This window comes from Microcaecilia unicolor, chromosome 2 (genome assembly GCF_901765095.1).
Source record: "Microcaecilia unicolor chromosome 2, aMicUni1.1, whole genome shotgun sequence".
Lineage (NCBI taxonomy): Eukaryota > Metazoa > Chordata > Amphibia > Gymnophiona > Siphonopidae > Microcaecilia > Microcaecilia unicolor.
In genome coordinates, this window is record NC_044032.1 from 455,750,757 (window position 1) to 455,771,837 (window position 21,081).

General features: G+C 41.1%; 1 protein-coding gene across 5 annotated transcripts in view; it reads left to right on the forward strand.

Moving 5' to 3' along the window:
• Positions 1-21,081, forward strand: part of EXOC6B (exocyst complex component 6B) — a 1,013,473-nt gene that overhangs the window by 529,817 nt on the left and 462,575 nt on the right. For all 5 annotated transcript variants that reach the window (XM_030190960.1, XM_030190961.1, XM_030190962.1 and 2 more), the window contains exons 13-14: positions 2,090-2,187; positions 10,000-10,105. In XM_030190960.1, coding sequence (XP_030046820.1) covers positions 2,090-2,187; positions 10,000-10,105 — 204 coding nt within the window. The remainder of the gene's footprint in view (positions 1-2,089; positions 2,188-9,999; positions 10,106-21,081) is intronic.

The following is a 21,081-nucleotide window of genomic DNA, read 5'->3' on the forward strand; positions in this document are numbered from 1 at the left end:
CTGGGATAAGCAGTATGAAATGTTTTGTACTTTTTTGGGATCTTGCCAGGTATTTGTAACCTGGATTGGCCACTGTTGGAAACAGGATGCTGGGCTTTCTGTCCCAGTATGGCAATACTTATGTACTTATGAATCAGTGAATGCAGGGCCGTTCAGGCTTAGGGTGTGCTTCCGGTACCCTGCTGGTCACACCCTCTCCGAAAGCATGCATCATAGGTTCGTGTCAGAGGCAGCTTCAAAAGAGGTGGGAAGGGGGGGTGTTGGCAGCTGGGAAGCTGTGGTGGATATGGGTTTGGAGGCCCTGGAAGAGGGAGGAGGGGGTTATGGAGAGCCGCAGATGTCAGACTAGAGAGAGATGTAGGGAGGGTGCAGATGATGATGGGAGAGGGTGCAGGTGCTGGATAGCTTTGATGGAGGAAAAAAGCTGGGAGAACAGGAGAAAATTCTTTAGTAGGGGCCTGGAAAGGGAGAAGTGAGGAAAGCAGAGACAAGAGAAGAAAAATTATGGGAATCCTGGATGGGAAATCAGGGAGAGGAAAATATTCCGGGGACAGGGCCTAGAAGAAGAGGATAAAATTCTGGGAGGGGGGAAAGCTTGGAAAAAAGGAGAAACTATTCTAGGAGGGGGCTGGGGGGAGAAAAGTATGGAGGAGAATAGACAAAATTATGGGGAGGTTTGGAAGGAAAACAGCGAGAAAAGAAGAAAATATTCTTGGGGGGGGGGGGGGGCGGTGCTGGAAAAGAGGAAAACTGGGCAAACAGGAGAAAATATTCCAGGACGAGGCCTAAGGAGGGAGAAGAAAATATTTGTGAGGAGGGGAGTACTGGGAGAAAATATTTCAGGGAGGTGAGGCAGGTGGGATGTGAGCCCCAGGAGTAGGGCCAGTGGGAAGTGGGACAGGAGGGCACAAAGTAAAAGTTGATTCAGAGCACCACAACCTCTTAAGCTGGTTTTGTTTCCACTCCAAGTAACATTTTCTTTCATCATGAAATCTCTTGGGTATTTTCACTTGTGTTTTCTACTATCCATTTTAAGTTCTTTTGCCTTGCCATCAGTGAGTTCAGGTTTAGGATTCATTAAATAGCAGACCTACTTGAGAAATGCTAGTAAGGGATTTATCTTCTTGAACAGTAGATGTTTCTGAGATCAAATGCTTCTAATTTTTACCAGTGATTATTAAGAATCTCTCGGGACTTCGTTTAAGCCATAGCTAGAACAGTATATGGTGTATACTTTTTCCAAGAACCTTTCTTTTACTGTCTTATTGACTAGGCCACCTATTTTGTCAGCCTGCATATAGGACATATGTGCCAGCACTGCATCATTTTTTTAAAATATAATTTTTATTGAAGACAACTACCCCACCCCCTACCACAGTGTAACATTTTATAGGTCAGTCAGGGCAAAAGGATCAAAAACAGTAGGTAGGAAGCATTTGTGAGATCTGAGCTTGCAAAGCATCTGCAATGAAATTTTTACAGTATGTTGGGGGAAAAGTAATAAAGTTTATAAAATATAAAGTCAACGTATTGGTAAGTTTGTAATGAGAAACAAGCACAGTTATATGTGAAGAGAGCACCATCCCTCAAGTTTTTTAAAGGACTGAAATGGAGAGAGGCACAGTAGTTTCAGAACAGGCAAGTGTGTAGTTGTATAAATGCCAAAATAAATAAATTACTCACTGCAGCGCAAATAAATACATAAGCCTGAACTCTTGGACCCTCATAATGAAGAGCCCATCATGTAGACGATATGGCCTGTTTTTCTGTCTTTTTCAGCTCAAAAGCAAATACTGCTATCTCCAGTAAGACTACTATGTTTCTTATACAGATTGATATGTGTTGGTGCAATTGTATTTATTTTCAAAAGTATACAAATTGTTTTTTTAACTGTCTGAGATATATGGCCAGAATTATGCCTAGATAAACACAGGAAAGATCTTCATTCAGATGTTCTTAGCTGGAACTAGATTGCACAGTTTTGAAATGCATAAGACGTTGCAGACAATGTAGAATCCTTTTATCAGTTGATCTAGGTCTAAAATTGCTAAGAAAATGTAAGCTTTTGTTCCCCTTCATTTTGACACAGGGGTATGGCTTCCCTGTCAACCAGCTGTTTGACATGTTGCTGGAAGTTCGAGACCAATATAGTGAGATTCTTCTGAAAAAGTGGTCAGGAGTATTCAGGTAGGGAAGCACATGTCTCTTTATATGTTGATAACTTGCATAGGATAATTTTTAAAGCTATTTCACCAGCAAATACTTTCTCAAGTAAAATGTCTTACCTAAAAATGGCCATCTTCCATTTGGCCAAGTGTTTGTGGGCTTCCATAGAGGCGTTCCTTTGGGTGTGTTTAGGTTGTACTTCACATTTTCAGATGTATGCACACTATTTTCTACCTCATCAACTGCCTACACATTCAGCAGGGATAAACGACCTTTTAGCACACCATTATAGCTGTTAATGTTTAAACGAATATTGCACATTCTGGAAATAATTTTAATAAAGCTTTTCCTTGTGTGATATCAGTTGTACATCCAAGCCAGAATTGGGAAGTCCTGCTCATAATGTCCAAAAAGAAAAAGTCCATCTCATAAGCATTTTGGAACAGGAAATACATTGAGGTTTCCTGTTTGAAAATACATAAGGACATCCAAAATGAACAGCCATTTTACAAACTGAAACGTCCAAATTATGAACGCTAAAAAATCCAAGGATAAGGATGGAAGTCTGGCAGCATTTTTACAGAAATGGCCACACAGATGTCCTTGCAAAGGAGAGGGGCAGCCTAGTGATCAGTGCAGTGGACTATAAACCAGAGCATCCGGTTCATATCCCCATCCCCTTACAATTGTGCACCACCTCAATAGCCTTCAGGCTTGCAGGTGTCATACATATTTAGGTAGAGTAGGCATATGTCTATTTCTGGAGGGCTCACAGTTGAAAGAAAAAAAAAGAGATAGCTGCAGTGAAAATTCAACTTTACTTCCCTGGTTTACAGTCCTTTGCTCTGACCACTAGGCTATTCCTCAGACTTCTTTCTGCTGTGTTCAGAATGCCCATAATACCTGATGCTGTCATAGAGCTTGGAATTCCTTTCTGGTCTCACTTTCAGGGGAGAGGGAGGGGGACAGCAACTAATGGGCAGGGGAGGGGGATGCATGAGGGATGCCTTAATCCCTCCAGTGGTCAGCTGCTCAGCCAGAGAACCTTTTTGTACCCTGGACATGACTGAAACAGGTCTAAATCAAGATGTCCTTCTTCAAACTTAGACATATTTCTTCCCATTTGATTATTGCAGTTGGGTGTCCTAATTTTGGGCCCTCCCTAGTCCCGCCCTAAACATGCCACTAGCCCTTGCTATTTGGATGAACGACATTGTGGAAGTACAAATTCTGCTACTCCAAAGTCACAATTTGAATGTTTTTGGCAGATGGCCATTTTTTTTTTACTCAAACTTTATCTAATGGGGACCACTGGTTGTATATCGATTTCTCTGTAATTTTACCAAATGGTGTTTGGATACTCCTCTCTCAGCATATGTATAAAGTTACTGATTTATCAACCCAGGACCTCAACGCTTCCAAGCTTGGCTATTCTGTGAAGAATAATTGCTCTTTCTTTCTTTTTTCTAAGAGCGCCACCGCTTATAACTGGAGCTTTGTTCCTATCATCGGTCCTTATTTATCTTATTGCAGCGGGAGCACAACAAACCAGCATAAAATACTCAAAATAGAGAGAAAACGTTGGTTTCTCGGCCTACCCGCCACTTGCAAACACCCATACTGTGAGAGAAATATATCCAAATAAACGTAAATGGAATCTAACATTTTACATTCTTTATTCTTTGCAGTTTTTTTTTCATTATGCAGCACTCTCATTGCCCACTACCAGCCGTGCACTTATCTTTTTCCGCTTTTAGTGCAGCTGTATTATGGCTTTGGGTATTCTATCCTTCCATCGCCATTAGATTTCTTCATCCGGTTGGTGCGTTTGCTTGGTGCTCTCCGATCTTCATTACTGCAATCCTATACTATGACTTCCATTTTGATCTTCTTCTTCTACAAGAACGTCTTGTTTCGCAAATATTATTGCTGCTTCAGGAAGAGTTCTTCTATTAATGCGATTTCCTGCTCCGAGGTGGCTGTGGTATTTAAAGAGATGCCACCCTGACCTGTCTTTTTTTTTTTTTTGCCATTTTGAGACATCTATGTGCTTTGAAAATGAGCATTGCTTTTATAAAATAGGCAAAATAGACAACTTTTTGGATTTTTCACATAGGTGCCTTGTTTCAAACTTATGCCTATTAGGTTAATTTTGTTAATCTGTTTCCAGTTCGAAAGCATGTTTTACATGAAGAAAAGGGTTATAAATTGTGGGTGGGGTATACATGCGTAAAACATGGGTTTACAGAAATGGTGCCTAAGAGTAGAGTTTGGGTGGAATAGATGGTAGGGTTGCGAGGAAAATTGATATAAATCCTGCAGGTTGAAAATACTCGCAAACTTTGTCTAAGTGCTGAGTGTTTGAAAATTATCCACAATAGAATAAATAATCAAACTGCTTGCACTTCAGCAAACCCTTAGGGTAGCATTTACCATGGGTTGGCTGCAAAACTTAAAAAAAAAAGTGTGCAGATTTTTTTTTGCTTTGATCATTGCTTAAGGGTATGTACACACTAAATTTGTGTGCACCATTTTTTAGGCAAAAGTATATACATACTTTTACTTATTCAAAACTGCATGTGTACTTCCTATCCTAGAATGCCTCTTCAACCTTAGGGATAACAGAATTTGTGTGTTGTGAAACAGTGCACATAATTTAACTGCCTACAGGGTGAGCAGTTATCAAAAAGGCTGCCAATTCAGTGGGTAAAAAGGCATTTTGCCCATTGAAAAGTTTTTGAGGATAGCCTTTAAGATAAATTTATAACAGATCACCTAGATCTGGGGTGAAAAAGCACCTATTTTAGAAAGTCGGGTAGGTGCCTCTGGGGCTCATTTTCAAAGCACTTAGACTTACAAAGTTCCATAGGTTAATATTGGGCTCATTTTTGAAAGAGAAGGATGCCCATCTTTCAACATAAATCGGAAGATGGGCATCCTTCTCACAGGATCGTCCAAATCGGTATAATTGAAAGCCGATTTTGGACATCTGTAACTGCTTTCCATCGCAGGGATGGCCAAAGTTCAAGGGGGCGTATCGGAGGCGTAGTGAAGGCGGGACTTTGGTGCGCCTAACACTTGAACGTCCTCGACCCATAATCAAAAGAACCATGGACGTCCCCGATGAACACTTGGACGATTTATCTGGCCATGTTTTTGTTACGACCAAGGCACAAAAAGGTGCCCGAAATGACCAGATGACCACGGGAGAGAATCGGGGATGATCTCCCCTTACTCCCCCAGTGGTCACTAACCCCCTACCACCCTCAAAAAATATCTTTCAAAATATTGATTGCCAGCCTCAGATGTCATACTCAGGTCCATCACAGCAGTATGCAGGTCCCTGAAGCAGTTTTAGTGGGTGCAGTGCACTTTAGGCAGGCGGACCCAGGCCCATACCTGTTACGTTTATGGAGGAAACAGCGAGCCCTCCAAAACACACCACAAACCCACTGTACCCACATCTAGGTGCCCCCCTTCGCCGTGAAGGGCTATGGTAGTGGTGTACAGTTGTGGGTAGTGGGTTTTAGAGGGGGGTTGGGGGGCTCAGCACACAAGGTAAGGGAGCTGTGTACCTGGGAGCAATTTATGAAGTCCACTGCAGTGCCCTCTAGGGTGCCCAGTTGGTGTCCTGGCATGTTAGGGGGACCAGTGCACTACAAGTGCTGGCTCCTTCCACGACCAAATGGCTTTCATTTGGTCGTTTCTGACATGGACGTCCTTGGTTTTGAAAATCGCTGAAAATCAGAAACGACCATGTCTAGGGACAACCATCTCTAAGGACGACCAAATTTCAGGATTTGGACTTTCCTGACCGTATTATCGAAACGAAAGAGGGACGTCCATCTTGTTTCGAAAATACGGGTTTCCCTGCCCCTGGATCGGGACGTTTTGCAAGGACGTCCAAATGGCCCTCTATGTAACTTTGTAAGTCTATGTGATTTGAAAATGTGCCTCATTAAATACTAACACAATTCCTGCAGAAGTTATGCCTAGATTGAAGACATGAACATTTATGCGGGCTTAGGAGCAGATGAAAATGCTAATGTCTAAAGTATGTAGAGATACATGTATTTTATGGAAGATGTGAACAAATTGTCATTTTGCCCAAACTCCTCCCTTGAATATGCGTACTCTAAAGTTGTTTATAAGTACACACCTGTTTGCATTGTGCATGAAATGCATGAAATCATTTTATAAGAGGCCTCTTATGTGCTAAATCAACATTTTACACACAAAATAATTTATAAAGTTACCTCCAATGTGAATAGGATCTGTTTTTGTGTATATGCTGTTGCATTCAGCTTTTAGCATCCCATCATAAGTTTACCTTTGTTATGAGCCAATGATGATTAAAAATATGTATTTCCTTGTCAGCTCCCCAACACTGGTCTAAATGCTGGCACTTGGTTTTTTTTTATTTATTTATTTGTTACATTTGTATCCCACATTTTCCCACCTATTTGTAGGCTATTTTTGCAGACCTACCAGCATATGAACAACCAAACTTGAGAGCTGCTTAAAAGTCCTGTGCAGTCGCTAGGCAACTAGTATTCTCATTTGTCAGCAGATGGCTGACGTCCATCTTGTTCAGCATGTGTGTTGTCTAGTAGGCCAGAGAGGATTTCTCCTGGGTTACCTTATTAAATATGTTTCTTCTTTAATTATTTCTAATAAATACAGCAAACTCTGTTGTCTCAATGGTCTACTGATTGTTATGACTTAGAGATGCATTTTCCTCTGAGAGGAGAGGCAAGGTCAAGTCTTCAGTGGTGGTGCAAAACCTTCAGTGTGCAACAAGATGTAAGTCTCAAATCTCTGCAGTGGATGGTAGTCATGACGGATGCCAGACTGAAGGGCTGGGAAGCCCATTGCTTGGGTCAGCTGGTCTGGTGCAGGGGCACTGGTCTTCCATAGAAGCCAAGTGGTTGATCAACAGATTGGAAACCCGAGTGATTCATCCTCCTTGGAGGTGTTCAAAGGACCTCAAAAGCAAGCCAGTATGAATTCTTTTCAACATTGCAACAGCAGTAGCTTATGTGAATCACCAAGGTGAAACGAAAAATGTACAAATGGCACAGGAGGCCTCTCGTCTTCTAGCCTGGGTGGAGGCTCATTCATAGACCTCTTAGCATCTCACGTAGCAGGTGTGGAAAATGTGCAAGCTGATTTTCTAAGCAGAAACATCTTGGACTCTGCAGAATGGAGTTTTAGTCAACAAGTTTTAGACATAATGTTCACACTTGGGGACTTCCTGTGATGTAGTATTTCATGGCAATGAGGGCCAACATTTAAGTTCCCCGCTTCTTCAGTTGGACGTGGGAGTCAAAATTGAAAGGAATTGACATCTTAGTTCATCCCTGGCTGATTCGAGGTCTACTCTGTGTTCCCCCCCATGTCTGTTAGTGGGGCGAGTCATGCAGCTCATAGAGAATCATCCAGGTCTAGTGATCTTTAACGGCTCTGGTTTGGCCTTGAAGACCCTTGTATGAAGATCTCGTCAGTCTGAAGGTAAGCGCTCTCCTGAGGTTGCAAGGACTAGGGAAGTTGTTAGTACAAGGACCAATCAGCATGCAAGACCTGACTCCTGTTCTCTCTTATGGCATGGCTCTTGAGAGGGTGAGGTTGAGCAGGATAGGTTATTCTCTGGAAGTAATAGCTGCTATACTTCAGTCTCATAAGTAGTCGTCTTCTCTTGCATATGTAGGAATCTGGCAAATTTTTAAAGCCTGGTGCAAAGAGAAGGGCTGCGCCCCTTTGCATGCTTTCTTAGCTGAACTTTTGGATTTTTTACAAGGTGGAGTGGATAAAGGCTTGACTGTAGCTTCTTTGAAGGTCCAAGTAGCAACCTTAGCGTATTTTATGGGCCCAGTTCAAGGTCAGTCTTTGTCCTGCTCTCCGGATAATTTGTGATTTCCCAGTGTCCCTGTAGACTGGCACAGATGGATTATGCACTCCTAGCAGCAGATGGAGACTGAGAGAACACACTGAACTTCAAGTAGGCGTATAAGTGGACTGTGAAGTCTCTAGAAAGTCAGTCAGTCTCAGCAGATAGTAGCAGCGGTAAGTCTTTACAGTCCCGTTTTCCTTTGAATCTTTGGTTCTCTTCTATCAAAAAAAAGAGAAAGCTCCTCCTTGAACAGAGCAAGCAGGCAGAGAAAAACTGAAGGAATTTTTCATGGTGCAGTCAGTTTCTGCTCGACTGGGGTTAAAACCTGTAGGGGTTCTGAAGCCCCAGGGGTGTCCCTCCCTCCCTTCACTCTCATGGTACTCTGCTCTGAACCATCTTTCCTGTTGGGCTGAATGGGCCTTGGCTGCCTCGGGGCACCAGGCCGGTCATGAGTGTGAGGGGTCTGCCTGCAGGTTCTCTCTTATTGGGCTGCCTTTGTTTTTTTTTTTTTTTTTCGTTTTGTTTTTTGCCAAAAGAAAAAAGAGAGAGAAAAACAGAGGGAGAGCAAGTTTGTTAATTTCCCCTGACAGAGAGTGTACAGGGCTGTGCCTTTCTAAGGGCCAGTCTGGAGGTCTTAAAGGAAAGAAAATTACCAGGTAAGATCTAATTTCTCCTTTAATTGTATTTTCAAAATGCCTTCTGCAGCTAGCTGCTTTTGTAATGTTGTCCTCTTATGATGATAGCTTCATTAATGGTCATCTTCTTAAATATAAGACAAAAATAACTAATTTACCAAAGATATCCTGCCACAATGGAAATATTTTTATATTTTATCATTACTGATCTTTTAATTTTCTTGATTACCCTTCTAGATACTTGTAATTATGTTTTTAAAACAATATGGCCTAGTAGGCAATATATATATCCATAAAACCCTAAATGCTACCGGTACCAAATGCTGTTGACTTCTAGGGGATGCCTTGTAGTGTTCATAGTGCCACATGCTGTTGACAGTATGAGTGTGGTAAATTTGGTTTATTGGGAATATGGGATGTGCATTTTTTAAAATGTGTATTTGGGTGATTTAAGAATTTTAGTGTGTAGCAAACAGATTTAATATAAATAACCTACAAATTAATGTGTACAATTGATTATTGTTGCATGTTAAGTTGTAGTGTGTAATCAGTGGCGTACCAAGGGGGGGGTGGGGGCGGTCCACTCCGGGAGAACGCCACTGGGGGGGGGGTGCCGCGCGCCGGTCAGCGTCGTTCGTTTCCATGCTCCCTCTGCCCCAGAACAGGAAGTAACCTGTTCCGGGGCAGAGGGAGCATGGAAACGAACGACGCTGACCGGCGCGCGGCACCCCCCAGCAGCGTGCACCCGGGGGGGGGGGTTCTTTCGCCGAGGTGGGGGGGTGTCCCTTCGCTGGGGGGGGGTTGTGCTGCACGGGGGAGGGCACTGCACCCGGGGGGCGGGGCGCATCGGCGATCTGCCCCAGGTGTCAGCGCCCCTCGGAACGCCACTGTGTGTAATATATTTTTTTATTAAATAAATATGTGAAATAAGCCAAAAAAAAAAAAAAGCCCCAACTGAAAATTGGAAAAAACCTGAAAAATAGATGGCTTTTTTTCTTGTATGTGGATATCCCAAGCTGGGAATATTGTGTATTCTTGGCTGCGACAGTGCAAGGATAACTGGCTGGGCTTGGCGGGGGAGAAGGGGTAGGTATGGCATGGCCTCCTCACCCACCAATCTCTAGTGGTAGTCTCACTGTCATACTGCGAGGGGGTCAGGCTACCAAATAAGAAAAAAAAAGAGTATTATGAGATCTTTTATTACTGCATCAGAAATATATGGTTGGGTGGCTCGGTGTAAAAAAAAGAGCCGTTTTAAGTTAATCTGTAAATTTCAGGCTTGTTAAGACAGATTTTTTTCCCCAACAGAAACATATTGGACTCTGATAACTACAGCCCTATACCAGTGACAGATGAAGAAGTATATAAGAAGATAGTTGGCCAATTCCCCTTCCAGGATATGGAGTTAGAAAAGGTATTAAAAGCTTTGAAAATCATGATTTTAAATACATGCCAGTGTTTTTCTAATTCAAACAGTCTGAAGCACAATAACTTCTGTGAGAACTTATCAATCATATCTACATTTGGGGAAAGATGTAGCATGGCCTAGGAATTTATCCTATTGGAAATTACAAGGGCTTAATTTCTGTGCTTAAAAAAGATTTGGACAAATTCCTGGAGGGAAAGTCGATAAACCATTATTAAAGTAGGGGTTAAGTAGCATGGAATCTTGCAACTTTTGGGGACTCTGTCAGGTAGGTTTGACCTGGACTGGCCACTGTTGGAAACAGGATACTGGACTAGCTGTATCCCTGGTCCGACCCCATAGGCCAACTGTTATCTTCTTATGATGGAAGACTATAACACATAAGATCACTGCTCACCTCACTCAGACATGTACTAGAATGCATATGCTGTTGGCTATCTGTATATGTAAAGGCTATTCCAGGTATTCAAAAAATGAGCACGAACTAAAATTTGACATGTGGGGAGTAATTTTAGAAGAGAGCACATATGCCAAAGTTTGAAAAAGGCACCTAGTTTGTATATAGGCAAATAGGTCCAGATCCTTAGATGCCTTTTATTAAATAGGTACCAGAACCTGCCTCAGTAACAGGCAAATATGGCAAAATGCTCTTATATGTTTTGCTGTAGCTTATTGACACAGGCTAACCATGCGTTAAGGTCTTAACAGCTATTTCTAGGTTATTATTATTACTATTATTATTACATTTGTACCCCGCGCTTTCCCACATAATGCAGGCTCAATGCGGCTTACATAGTAATTTGAAATACAAAGGTAATAGAATTTTAATAAAACAGTAGTAGAACAATGTAAAGTTGGGCTTAGTAGTGTATGATAAGTTGAGCTAGATAATATATGACTAGGATAAAAGAGGGTAGACAGGATAGGGAGAAAGGGTAAGGAGGGATAAAATTAAGGAGAGATGGGAAGAGAAGGATGGGAGGTTGGTATTTAAGTCAGAACAGAATTGGAGGGTGGAAGTTGGCGAGATTAGGTTGGGGCATTTGGGTAGGCTTGCTTAAAGAAATGAGCTTTCAGCATTTTTCTAAAGGGCAAGAAGTCGTTTATTAATCGGATTGGTCTGGGTATAGTGTTCCAAAGCTGGCTGCCCAAAAAGGAGAAACTGAATGCGTAGTAGGTCTTGTACTTAATTCCTCTACAATTGGGAAGGTGTAGGTTAAGATCAGTTTGTGAAGAAGTAGATCTGTTTCTAGCAAGGAGGTCGATCAATTCATTCATGTAGCCAGGGGATTCACCGTGGATGATCTTGTGGGTCATTGTGTTGATCTTAAAATTTATTCTTTCTTTGATGGGGAGCCAGTGAAGCTTTGGTCGAAGAGGTGATGCACTTTCGAATTTTGATTTGCCAAAAATAAGTCTGGCAGCCATGTTTTATGCAGTTTGGAGTCTCTTCAGTATTTGGGTTTTGCATCCTAAAAAGACACTGTTGCAGTAGTCGGTGTGGGTAATAACAGTAGACTGTATCAGGTTCCGGAAAGTGTTGAGTGGGAGATAAGGCTTCACTCGTTTCAATATCCACATCATATTAAACATTTTCTTCGTGGTGAGCTTAGCGTGGTTATCAAAAGATAAATGGCTGTCTATCGTTACTCCCAGTATTTTTAAGTTGTCAGATATGGGGAGTTTGACATCAGGGGTGTTGAGAGTAGTCGGGAGATAAGGGGAGTATTGGGAAGAGAGAACCAGGCATTGTGTTTTTTCTTTATTTAATTTCATTTTAAAAGCATTAGCCCAGGAGGTTAGAGTGGTAATGGCAGTATTGATTTTGTCGTGGATTTCAGATAGATTGAATTTAAAGGGGATATATATGGTGACGTCATCGGTGTAAATGAAAGGATTTAGACCATGTTTGGTTAGTATTCTGACCAAGGGGATCATCATAAGGTTGAAAAGTATTGGGGAGAGTGGAGAGCCCTGTGGTACTCCACATTCTGATGACCATGGGGATGATAGATTTGTAGCTCCTTTGACTTGATAGGATCTTGTAGTAATGAAGTTATTAATCCAGTTGATAATGTTTCCACCGATCCTAAGTTTGTCCAAGGTTTGGTAAGGATTGAATGGTCAACCATGTCAAAAGCGCTGGATAAGTCAAATTGTAAGAGGATGATGATGTATCCGTTTGCTATTTCAAGTTTGAATTTAGATATTAAGGTTAGAAGAACCGTTTCAGTGCTGTGGGCAGGTCGGAAGCCCGACTGGGACTCATGGAGGATGGAGAATTTCTGAATATATTCATTAAGTTGTGAGGTCACTCTGTTTTCCAATAATTTGGTGATTAGAGGTATGGATGCAATTGGACGGTAGTTGGTAACATCATTCACAGGTTTCTTTTTATTCTTTGGGATAGGTGATAGTAATATGTTACCGTGCTTGGTGGGGAAAGAGCCTTTTTATAGTAAAAAGTTTAAGTGGGAGGTGAGATCGGAGATAAAGCATGAAGGGGCACTTTTCAGAAGGTAGTTGGGGCAGGGGTCAAGGTAGCATTGTGATCTAGAGAGTAGTAAGGGGGGTAAAATTAGTCCAGTAACGGTCAACAGGTGTTTCATCAGTTCCAGGGTCCAGTACGTCAAGGAAGATGTCAATAGTGGAGTTATCTTTAGAGATTGAGTTACGAAGATAAGTTACTTTTTCTCTGATGTATTTTGCCAATTGATCTGTAGAAGGATGATTTAAAGGTGATGATGTCACAGGATCTGTGTTTAAGAGGTTTTTTATAAGTTGGAATTGTTTCTTCATGTCTGTGCCAAACGTTGAGATTTTTTGTGCGTAATAGGTTCTTTTAGCATGTTTGATGGCGTATTTATAGTTTCTTTGCGATTGTTTCCACGTGATAAAGGCAAGATTATCTCTGGACTTGCTCCATGTTTTTTCCAGTTTCCTGCTTTGAGATTTTAAATTTCTCAGCAAATTGTTAAACCATGGTGATGGGTTTCGTTTACGTGTAGTCATGGGTCGTAGAGGTGCAATTTCATCCAATATCATTGTGCACCTATTCTCCCAAAGTGTAAGAAAGAGATCTGAATTAGGTTGGATTGACCAATTGTTCACATAGATATTTTGCCAGAATTTGACATTATCAATCCGTCCTCTGGTAAGGATGGCGGTAGGGACGTGAGATGTGGGCTGACCTTTTCTGCGCCATTGCAAGGTGAAGGATGATTTGTAGTGATCTGACCATGGAATGGGATACCAATCGATGTCGGATATAGTAAAGTATTGGTCGGAGGAGAATTTATGAGAAATGATGTCAAGAGAATGGCCCCTGATGTGAGTGGGTTTTGACGGAGGTATGGTGAGATCACATAGATAGAGAAGATCCATGTATTCTTGGGTATGGGTAGACTGAGATGGTTTCAATGAAAAAATTTGATCTATAGATTAATGCAATTCCTCCACCAATTCTGGCTTTTCTGGGCCAATGTAAAATTTTGTAGCCAGGAGGGCATAGTTCAAGTATGATGGGGTCGATGGAATTACGGATCCATGTTTCGGTGATGAAGAGCAAGTCAAGATTATCAGATTTGATCCAGTCAGTTATAATTTCGGTTTTATTGGCTGTTGACCTGGCATTAACCTAACCAATACGTATAGATGAGTAAGGTTTAATAGTATTTAGTGATGAAGGAATATTTATGATTTGTCTTGTTTTTTGAACTTTGGTTTTAATTATTTTAGGTATTTTCAATGTAGGATTTATTGGATTTTCGTCTTCTAATGTAGTCAGGTAAGACTGTAATAGTTGAGATCATTTCGTTAAGCAACAAATAGAAGCTACTGCTAATTAAGGGACCTTTTTACTAAGTTGCATTAGGTGCTAAGGTGTGCCTAACTCAGGATATGCTTATGCATGCTGCATTAAGTGCAAAATAAGAACACGCTAACTGCACACTAAAAATATTTTAAAAACCTTTTTTGAGGGGGTATGTCTGGGGGGCAGAGTGTGAGCATTCCTAAAATAATCAGTTTCTAACTGGCTAGCACAGGAATAGCACGCGTGAGCCCTTGCCACCTACAAAATGGATGGCAGGAAGTGCACGTTCTAATTTTTTTTATGATTACACACTAATAGCAGCATTATCGCATGGCCATTAATATGAAAAATAGAAAAAAGCAATTTTTATGAGTACAGTAAAAATGGCCTTAGTACATAGGAAATACCTGCTCAAGGGCACGCTAAAGGCCACTTTTTACCACAGCTTAGTAAAAGGACACCTAAATTTTTAGTGTTAAAATTAAAAGAAAAAACTCTCTCATCATTTTTAGCAATATTATCGTCACACAAATTATTTTTAAGTTCCTTTAAATTTCTTAAATGTTACAAATCTTTCTTCCACATGATCTTTAAATAGGCTATCCCATAAATTAGGTCACTACACATTATATTGCTATTTGGTATCTCATTCCTATTACACAAAAGGGTAAATCTCCACCCCCCCCCCCCCCAAAAAAAAAAAAAAAAACCCAAACAAACCTATCTTGCAACTTGGAAACTGAATCACCATATCCAGTTTTCAGTTATTGTTTTTTCCTGTTTCATTATAGCTGTGCCATTTTAGCTTTCCCCAGTAGTTAATAAAAAAAACAACATAATACTTCACAATGCCATAGTAGTGTTTCTTTATATATATTTTGTTTTCAGGATAGAACTGACCTTAAGCTTTTTAAGAGGGTCTCTATTACACAAAAGATTTATGCTTGTGCTTAGCATTAGCACTCCTTTACCCTGCAGTAGGAAAAGCAACACTCTGTGCAGACTGTTTAAAATCTTTACAGTGCTACTGTTTGGAGTACTTGTTGGAAAGAACTGGTTTTTGCTAGATCAGTTAAAATTGCCTCTAGTGGATTTCTGTCATACCCTCATTTTTTGCTCTCAAGGGGGAAAACAGTTTAACAATAATCTGATAATCTGATATATATTCTAAAGCACATTCTGTCAAACTGGTAAAAGATCATCTTACCTTTAAGAATAATTTTCATTTTTCTATGAATTTGTTTGCTTTTACAAGTCCATGTTGAATGATTAGTAGCTGTAAATGTGCAGCACTTTGGTATACCAGACACTTTTATATGTGTCATAGAATGGTCCACATCAGCGGGATTATTACTTCATAAAGATTGCGATGTCATCACTGCCATGTACTATAGTATGTCCATAGGCAACAATAATCAACAAGAAAACTACTACAGGGAGCTAAAAGCTAGTGTGGCGATTTTGCCAGTTGCTTTTCAAAGGGGGTTTGTCATATTCCCATGCCGTCACTTAGAAATATTGAAGGCCATAGAAATGCAATTATGCTTTAAGTTTAAAATGTTTTTCATTTGTGCCATTATTTTGTGTGCAGAATGTCCAGTTTCAAGAATCATTTTGGTCAATTGACCTAAACTGGGTAGAAAAAAAGACACTTTTTAGAGGCCATTTTTTATAACAGGATGTCTGCAGTATAAAAGAAGTCCAAAAATTGTGCCTTTGTTTCCTTTATAAAATAGGCTTTCAGATCCATAAGTACATAAGTATTGCCATACTGGGAAAAACCAAAGGTCCATCAAGCCCAGCATCCTGCAACTCCACTCATTATTTTATAGACTTCTATCATATCTCCCCTCAGCCACCTTTTCTCCAAGCTGAAAAGCCCCAGCCACTTTAGCCATTACTCATAGGGAAGTCGTCCCATCCCCTTTATCATTTTCGTTGCCCTTCTCTGCACCTTTTCTAATTCCACTATATCTTTTTTGAGATGCGGCGACCAGAATTGAACACAATATTCGAGGTGCGATCGCACCATGGAGCGATACAAAGGCATTATAACATCCTCATTTTTGTTTTCCATTCCTTTCCTAATAATACCTAGCATTCTATTTGCTTTCTTAGCCGTAGCAGCACACTGAGCAGAAGGTTTCAACGTATCATCAACAACGACACCTAGATCCCTTTCTTGGTCCGTGACTCCTAACGTGGAACCTTGCATGACGTAGCTATAATTGGGGTTCCTCTTTCCCACATGCATCACTTTGCACTTGCTCACATTAAACGTCATCTGCCATTTAGACACCCAGTCTCCCAGTCTCGTAAGGTCCTCTTGTAATTTTTCACAATCCTCCCGCAATTTAACGACTTTGAATAACTTTGTGTCATCAGCAAATTTAATTACCTCACTAGTTACTCCCATCTCTAGGTCATTTATAAATATGTTAAAAAGCAGTGGTCCCAGCACAGACCTCTGGGGAACACCACTAACTACCCTTCTCCATTGAGAATACTGAACCTGGGGAACACCACTAACTACCCTTCTCCATTGAGAATACTGACCATTTAACCGTACTCTCTGTTTTCTATCTTTTAACCAGTTTTTAATCCACAGTAGAACACTACCTCCTATCCCACGACTCTCCAATTTCTTCTGGAGTCTTTCATGAGGTACTTTGTCAAACGCCTTCTGAAAATCCAGATACACAATATCAACTGGCTCACCTTTATCCACATGTTTGTTCACCCTTTCAAAGAAATGTAATGGATTGGTGAGGCAAGATTTCCCTTCACTAAATCCATGTTGACTTTGTCTCATTAATCCATGCTTTTGAATATGCTCTGTAATTTTGTTCTTAATAATAGTCTCTACCATTTTGCCCGGCACCGACATCAGACTCGCCGATCTATAATTTCCCGGATCATATTATGATCACTGTTATCAAGCGGCCCCAGCACCATTACCTCCCACACCAGATCATGTGCTCCACTAAGGTCTAGGTCTAGAATTTTTCCTTCTCTCCACCCCAATAGTGCACAGATGTCAATGCACACATTTACATCTGCTCTGAGGTAATTTCTGATATCCAGCCTTTGAGTGGAGTAAGTGGTTGCTCCTAAAGTTAAACACCAAAATGCAGACTTATGCTAGTATTCTATAAGGGCAGTTCCATTTAGATTACCCCTGCAGTCCCCATGGCAACATCAAGACCTATCCCCAGACCCCCTCAGCAGCATTAAGACCTTTACTGCCCCATAGGGGCTACCTCTTCATGCAGTGGTGGTCTGGGGTAAGGTTTCTCGGACAGGAGTGAGTGTGCCCTCTTTCTCCTACCCAATCTGACGCCTGTAGGAAAATAGGAAAATGGTGTCCCTAATGGTAGTCTCGCACAAATACCACGAGTGGTCATATTTCCTTATAAGTCATTTTCCTGCAGGCACTGGATTAGTCAGAAGTAAATGGGCCTTGCTCCTGTCCGAAGACTGCACCCGGACCACCATTGTGTGAAGAGGTAGCCCCCATGGATAGTGTGTGGCGGGGAGGGATATCTGGTTACTGCTGGGGGGGTCCTGAGGCCTGGATAGGGTAGGGGTCTGGTTCAGGAGGGGCTTGAGCTGGGGGGGGGAGCCCCATTCTGCAGGCCTGGTACCATCCGGCTGCTGCTTAGCAGCCTGATGCTCCTGGGTGGTGAATTAACCCTGTAAAAAAGTTGGACTCATTTTACTGTAATTTTTGGGTCCTAACCCGACTTGAGATGCCTAACCCGCAGAGATTTAAATATTGCCATGGCATTTTGTCAGGCTGTGTTAGGGCCATTGAAATCACATTAAGGGCCAAAGAATGTGGCTTAAGGCCTTAATGCTGTTTGATGAATTTCCCTCCCCACCAAGAGCTCAAGTTAAAAAAAAAAGTGCTAAAAGTGAAATTTTAGCCTGGGTCCACTACACTAACCAAATAACCCTCTGCTTTGTGTGGGTGTCTGTGTCACCATTTTCTAAGAATGCTGCTATACAGATGTCCTTGTCCCTTGTTTTCCCCCCCGTTTATAATTTGGACATTTCAGTTTGTAAAATGGATGTTCATGGTGGATATTTCCAACTCGTGGTTCCGTCTCATGTATTTTTGAACAGGCTGTATCCTGTTATAAAATACATATGACATGGACATCCATTTGGGATGTTCTGACTTAGATGTCTCAATTATGACTTGGACATCCTTTTGAAAATGCCCCTCTATACAAAGTGCTCTCCAATTAACAGTATTTACATTATTTGTTCATGTCCCATGTAATATTATAGTATGGTCTGCCTCATGGGTTGGCATATGAACTAACTGGAAAAGAATTAAAATCTTGCATAGTGAATAAAAGGCCAGTAGTGAACTCTATCTTCATATTTATATGGATATTAAAATCACCTAAATGATATTGGTAAAGGAGGTTTTGCTTTTCTACCAGTAAAACAGAATTAGATGCTGCTGCTAGATTTGGAATAAAAGGATGGGAGGAGAAAAGCATGTCTTATTGAGCATCTAAATTAATTGAGAGAATGGCTACATTTTCAGGAGTCAAAGAAATATTATAGGTTCTCAGATGCAGATTAATTCAAATATCTGCGACTGAGATTCTAGATAGGGAAATAGGGCTGTGAGAGAAAAATTATAAGCAAAGTTCACAGTGAGGAGAATAATTTCTATTATCTCGCAGACCAATCAACACAAATTCAAAGGGAAAACAAACAGCAAGTGAATTGGGAATGAGATTTATATGCAGATCTATCAGAGAATGATCAGGAGGATGGCTAAAAGTATCAGTTTCAGTGCTTTTAATGGAGAACAGCTATAAACTTGTACACTTTTCATAGACCCAGTAAAATGTTCCCAGATTTGGAGGGAATATGGTATGAAAGGAACATTACTGTATGTGGTGGGTATGCCCCAGGATGCAGAAGTTCTAAGTACAAGGAAAATCATCAGGAACATAGTTGGAGTTATGTAACAATGGGGTACCAAAGTACACTTAATGAGCTTGATGGAGCCAGAGGTTGGATAGAATAAAGGGCAACTAATTGACTAATGTATCTCTCAGCACATGCTCTTGTTATGATATTGATATACAATGTTTAACATTTTTGACAAAAATGAGATGTATTTTTAAGGAAGTATCGACAGTTGGTTAGCAAGGAATAGTTTTGAAATGACTTTGACATTTTTTAAGAAACCAAACAAGTAAAACTATAAATATCTATCCTGTTAAGCCTTTCCCCTCATTTCTAACATCTCTCCTCTGTGTCCCTGTCCCTATTATCCCCCTATATTCAGCATCTTCCATCTGTTTCCCTTGTCTTGTCCAGCATCTACCCCTCTGTCCCCGTGCCCCTGTCTCCCCCAGTGTCCAGCATAGTTCCTGTGTTCCTGTCCCCTCTTCGTCCAGCACTGCACCTCTTTGTCCCTATGCTCCCTCCATGCCAAATATCTCTTCTCTGTTTTCCTTATCACTCCTTTTTTCCCCTTCCTCTTAAAACCCCTCCCCTGGGGCCAGTATGTCTTCCTGCAACCCCCCTCATAGCCCAGCATCTCCCCCCATCTCCCTGATCTAGTGTCTCTCTTTTTCTCTCCCTCTCCTCATCCCCTGCTGGTTCAGCATCTCCCTCACCCTGGGTCCAGCACCTCTCTCAATCTGTCCCTTCTTCCTCCTTCCCCCGCTGGGTGTAGAAGCACATTTCCCTGTATGTGTTGTCCTCCTTCCCCCCAGCACCTCTCCCTATCTGCCTTCCACCCCCTCCCCCAGTCCAGCAGCGCCTTTCCCTTTCCGTTCCTTTCTCTCTCCCCCTGCCAGGTCAGCACATCTCACTCCCCCACTACTGGATCCAGTAACTCTCTCTTTCCCCTCTTTGCAGTTCATCCTAAAATGCCTCAATTACTTCCGGGAGCAATACTGCAGTGATTAAAACAGGCTACTTTGGGGCCTTCTCTGTGATGCACCTCACCCATGCAAAAACAGGAAGTGGCATCAGAGGCGGAAGGGTACATCACAGGGAAGTCCCTGAAGCAACCTATTTTAATTGCTTCAGTATTGCTACCGGCAGAGATTGAGGCATGTTAGGAAAATAGACCCTGAGGAGGTGGAGTGAAGGGGTTAAGGAGAAATACCGGCCTGTGTGCTGTCAGTTTTTAATTTGAGGAGATTGGGCTTGGGGCTGGGGAGGCTTTACGGGGGTACCTGTGGATTAATGCATTAATTATTAATCACAGCTTACAAATTAATTATGTCACAATGTCTCCTGTCTCCTTTAGTTATTGAGAACATTGTAATTCCCAGAATCTGTTCTGATTACATTTCTGTAATCCACTTTGGGCCCCTGGGGGGAGTTGGCAGAATATAAGTTTAGATTGTATTATTCTCTAATGTGCTTTACTTTCAGGTGCTATGATTGTGGGTATACCTAATGCCATCTATGAGAATAGGATTAGTGAACCTCCATTAACTGCGCATTTGAAAACTGCACTACCGCATGCTGACTGTAATGTGCATTCCCTACCCAATCTCGGCCCCATCCCATCCTAAGCAGTTAGCACCAGAGTTTTACTGCACAAACTAGTTTAACGTGTACTAGACATTAGCACAGGGCATAAGCTGGTTTAACATGTACAAGACATTAGCACAGGCGCTAGAGCTTCAGATTAGTACGAGCTAAAAACCCTTGCTAATTACTTACCACACCTTAGTAAACATGCCCTGCTTAGTCAAGAATATACAAAAACTGGGAATAAATGGTGAAATTATCTTATTGGGAATACATGATACAAAATAGATGTTAATAAGGAAATATTTTGCTTGTTCAATGTAACTAACTTCACTCCAGGAGATTTGCCTTTCTTGGGTTCATTATTAGCTAAACATAGAACACACACACTCACACTCACACAAAAGCTAACCTCAATGTGCTGAGCTGATTTTATCGACATGAAATTATGATAATGTATATTTTATTAGTTTATAATTATAAATCCGTTGTTAATATCTAGATTTTATTATCAATTATTTATATTTAGGGAAAATATAATAATTCAGAGTTATAGTTTGTGATTTTAATTCTTTTGCTCCATTAAGGTGAAATATTTTCTTCCACTTGCTGATGCTTTTGAATAATAGTT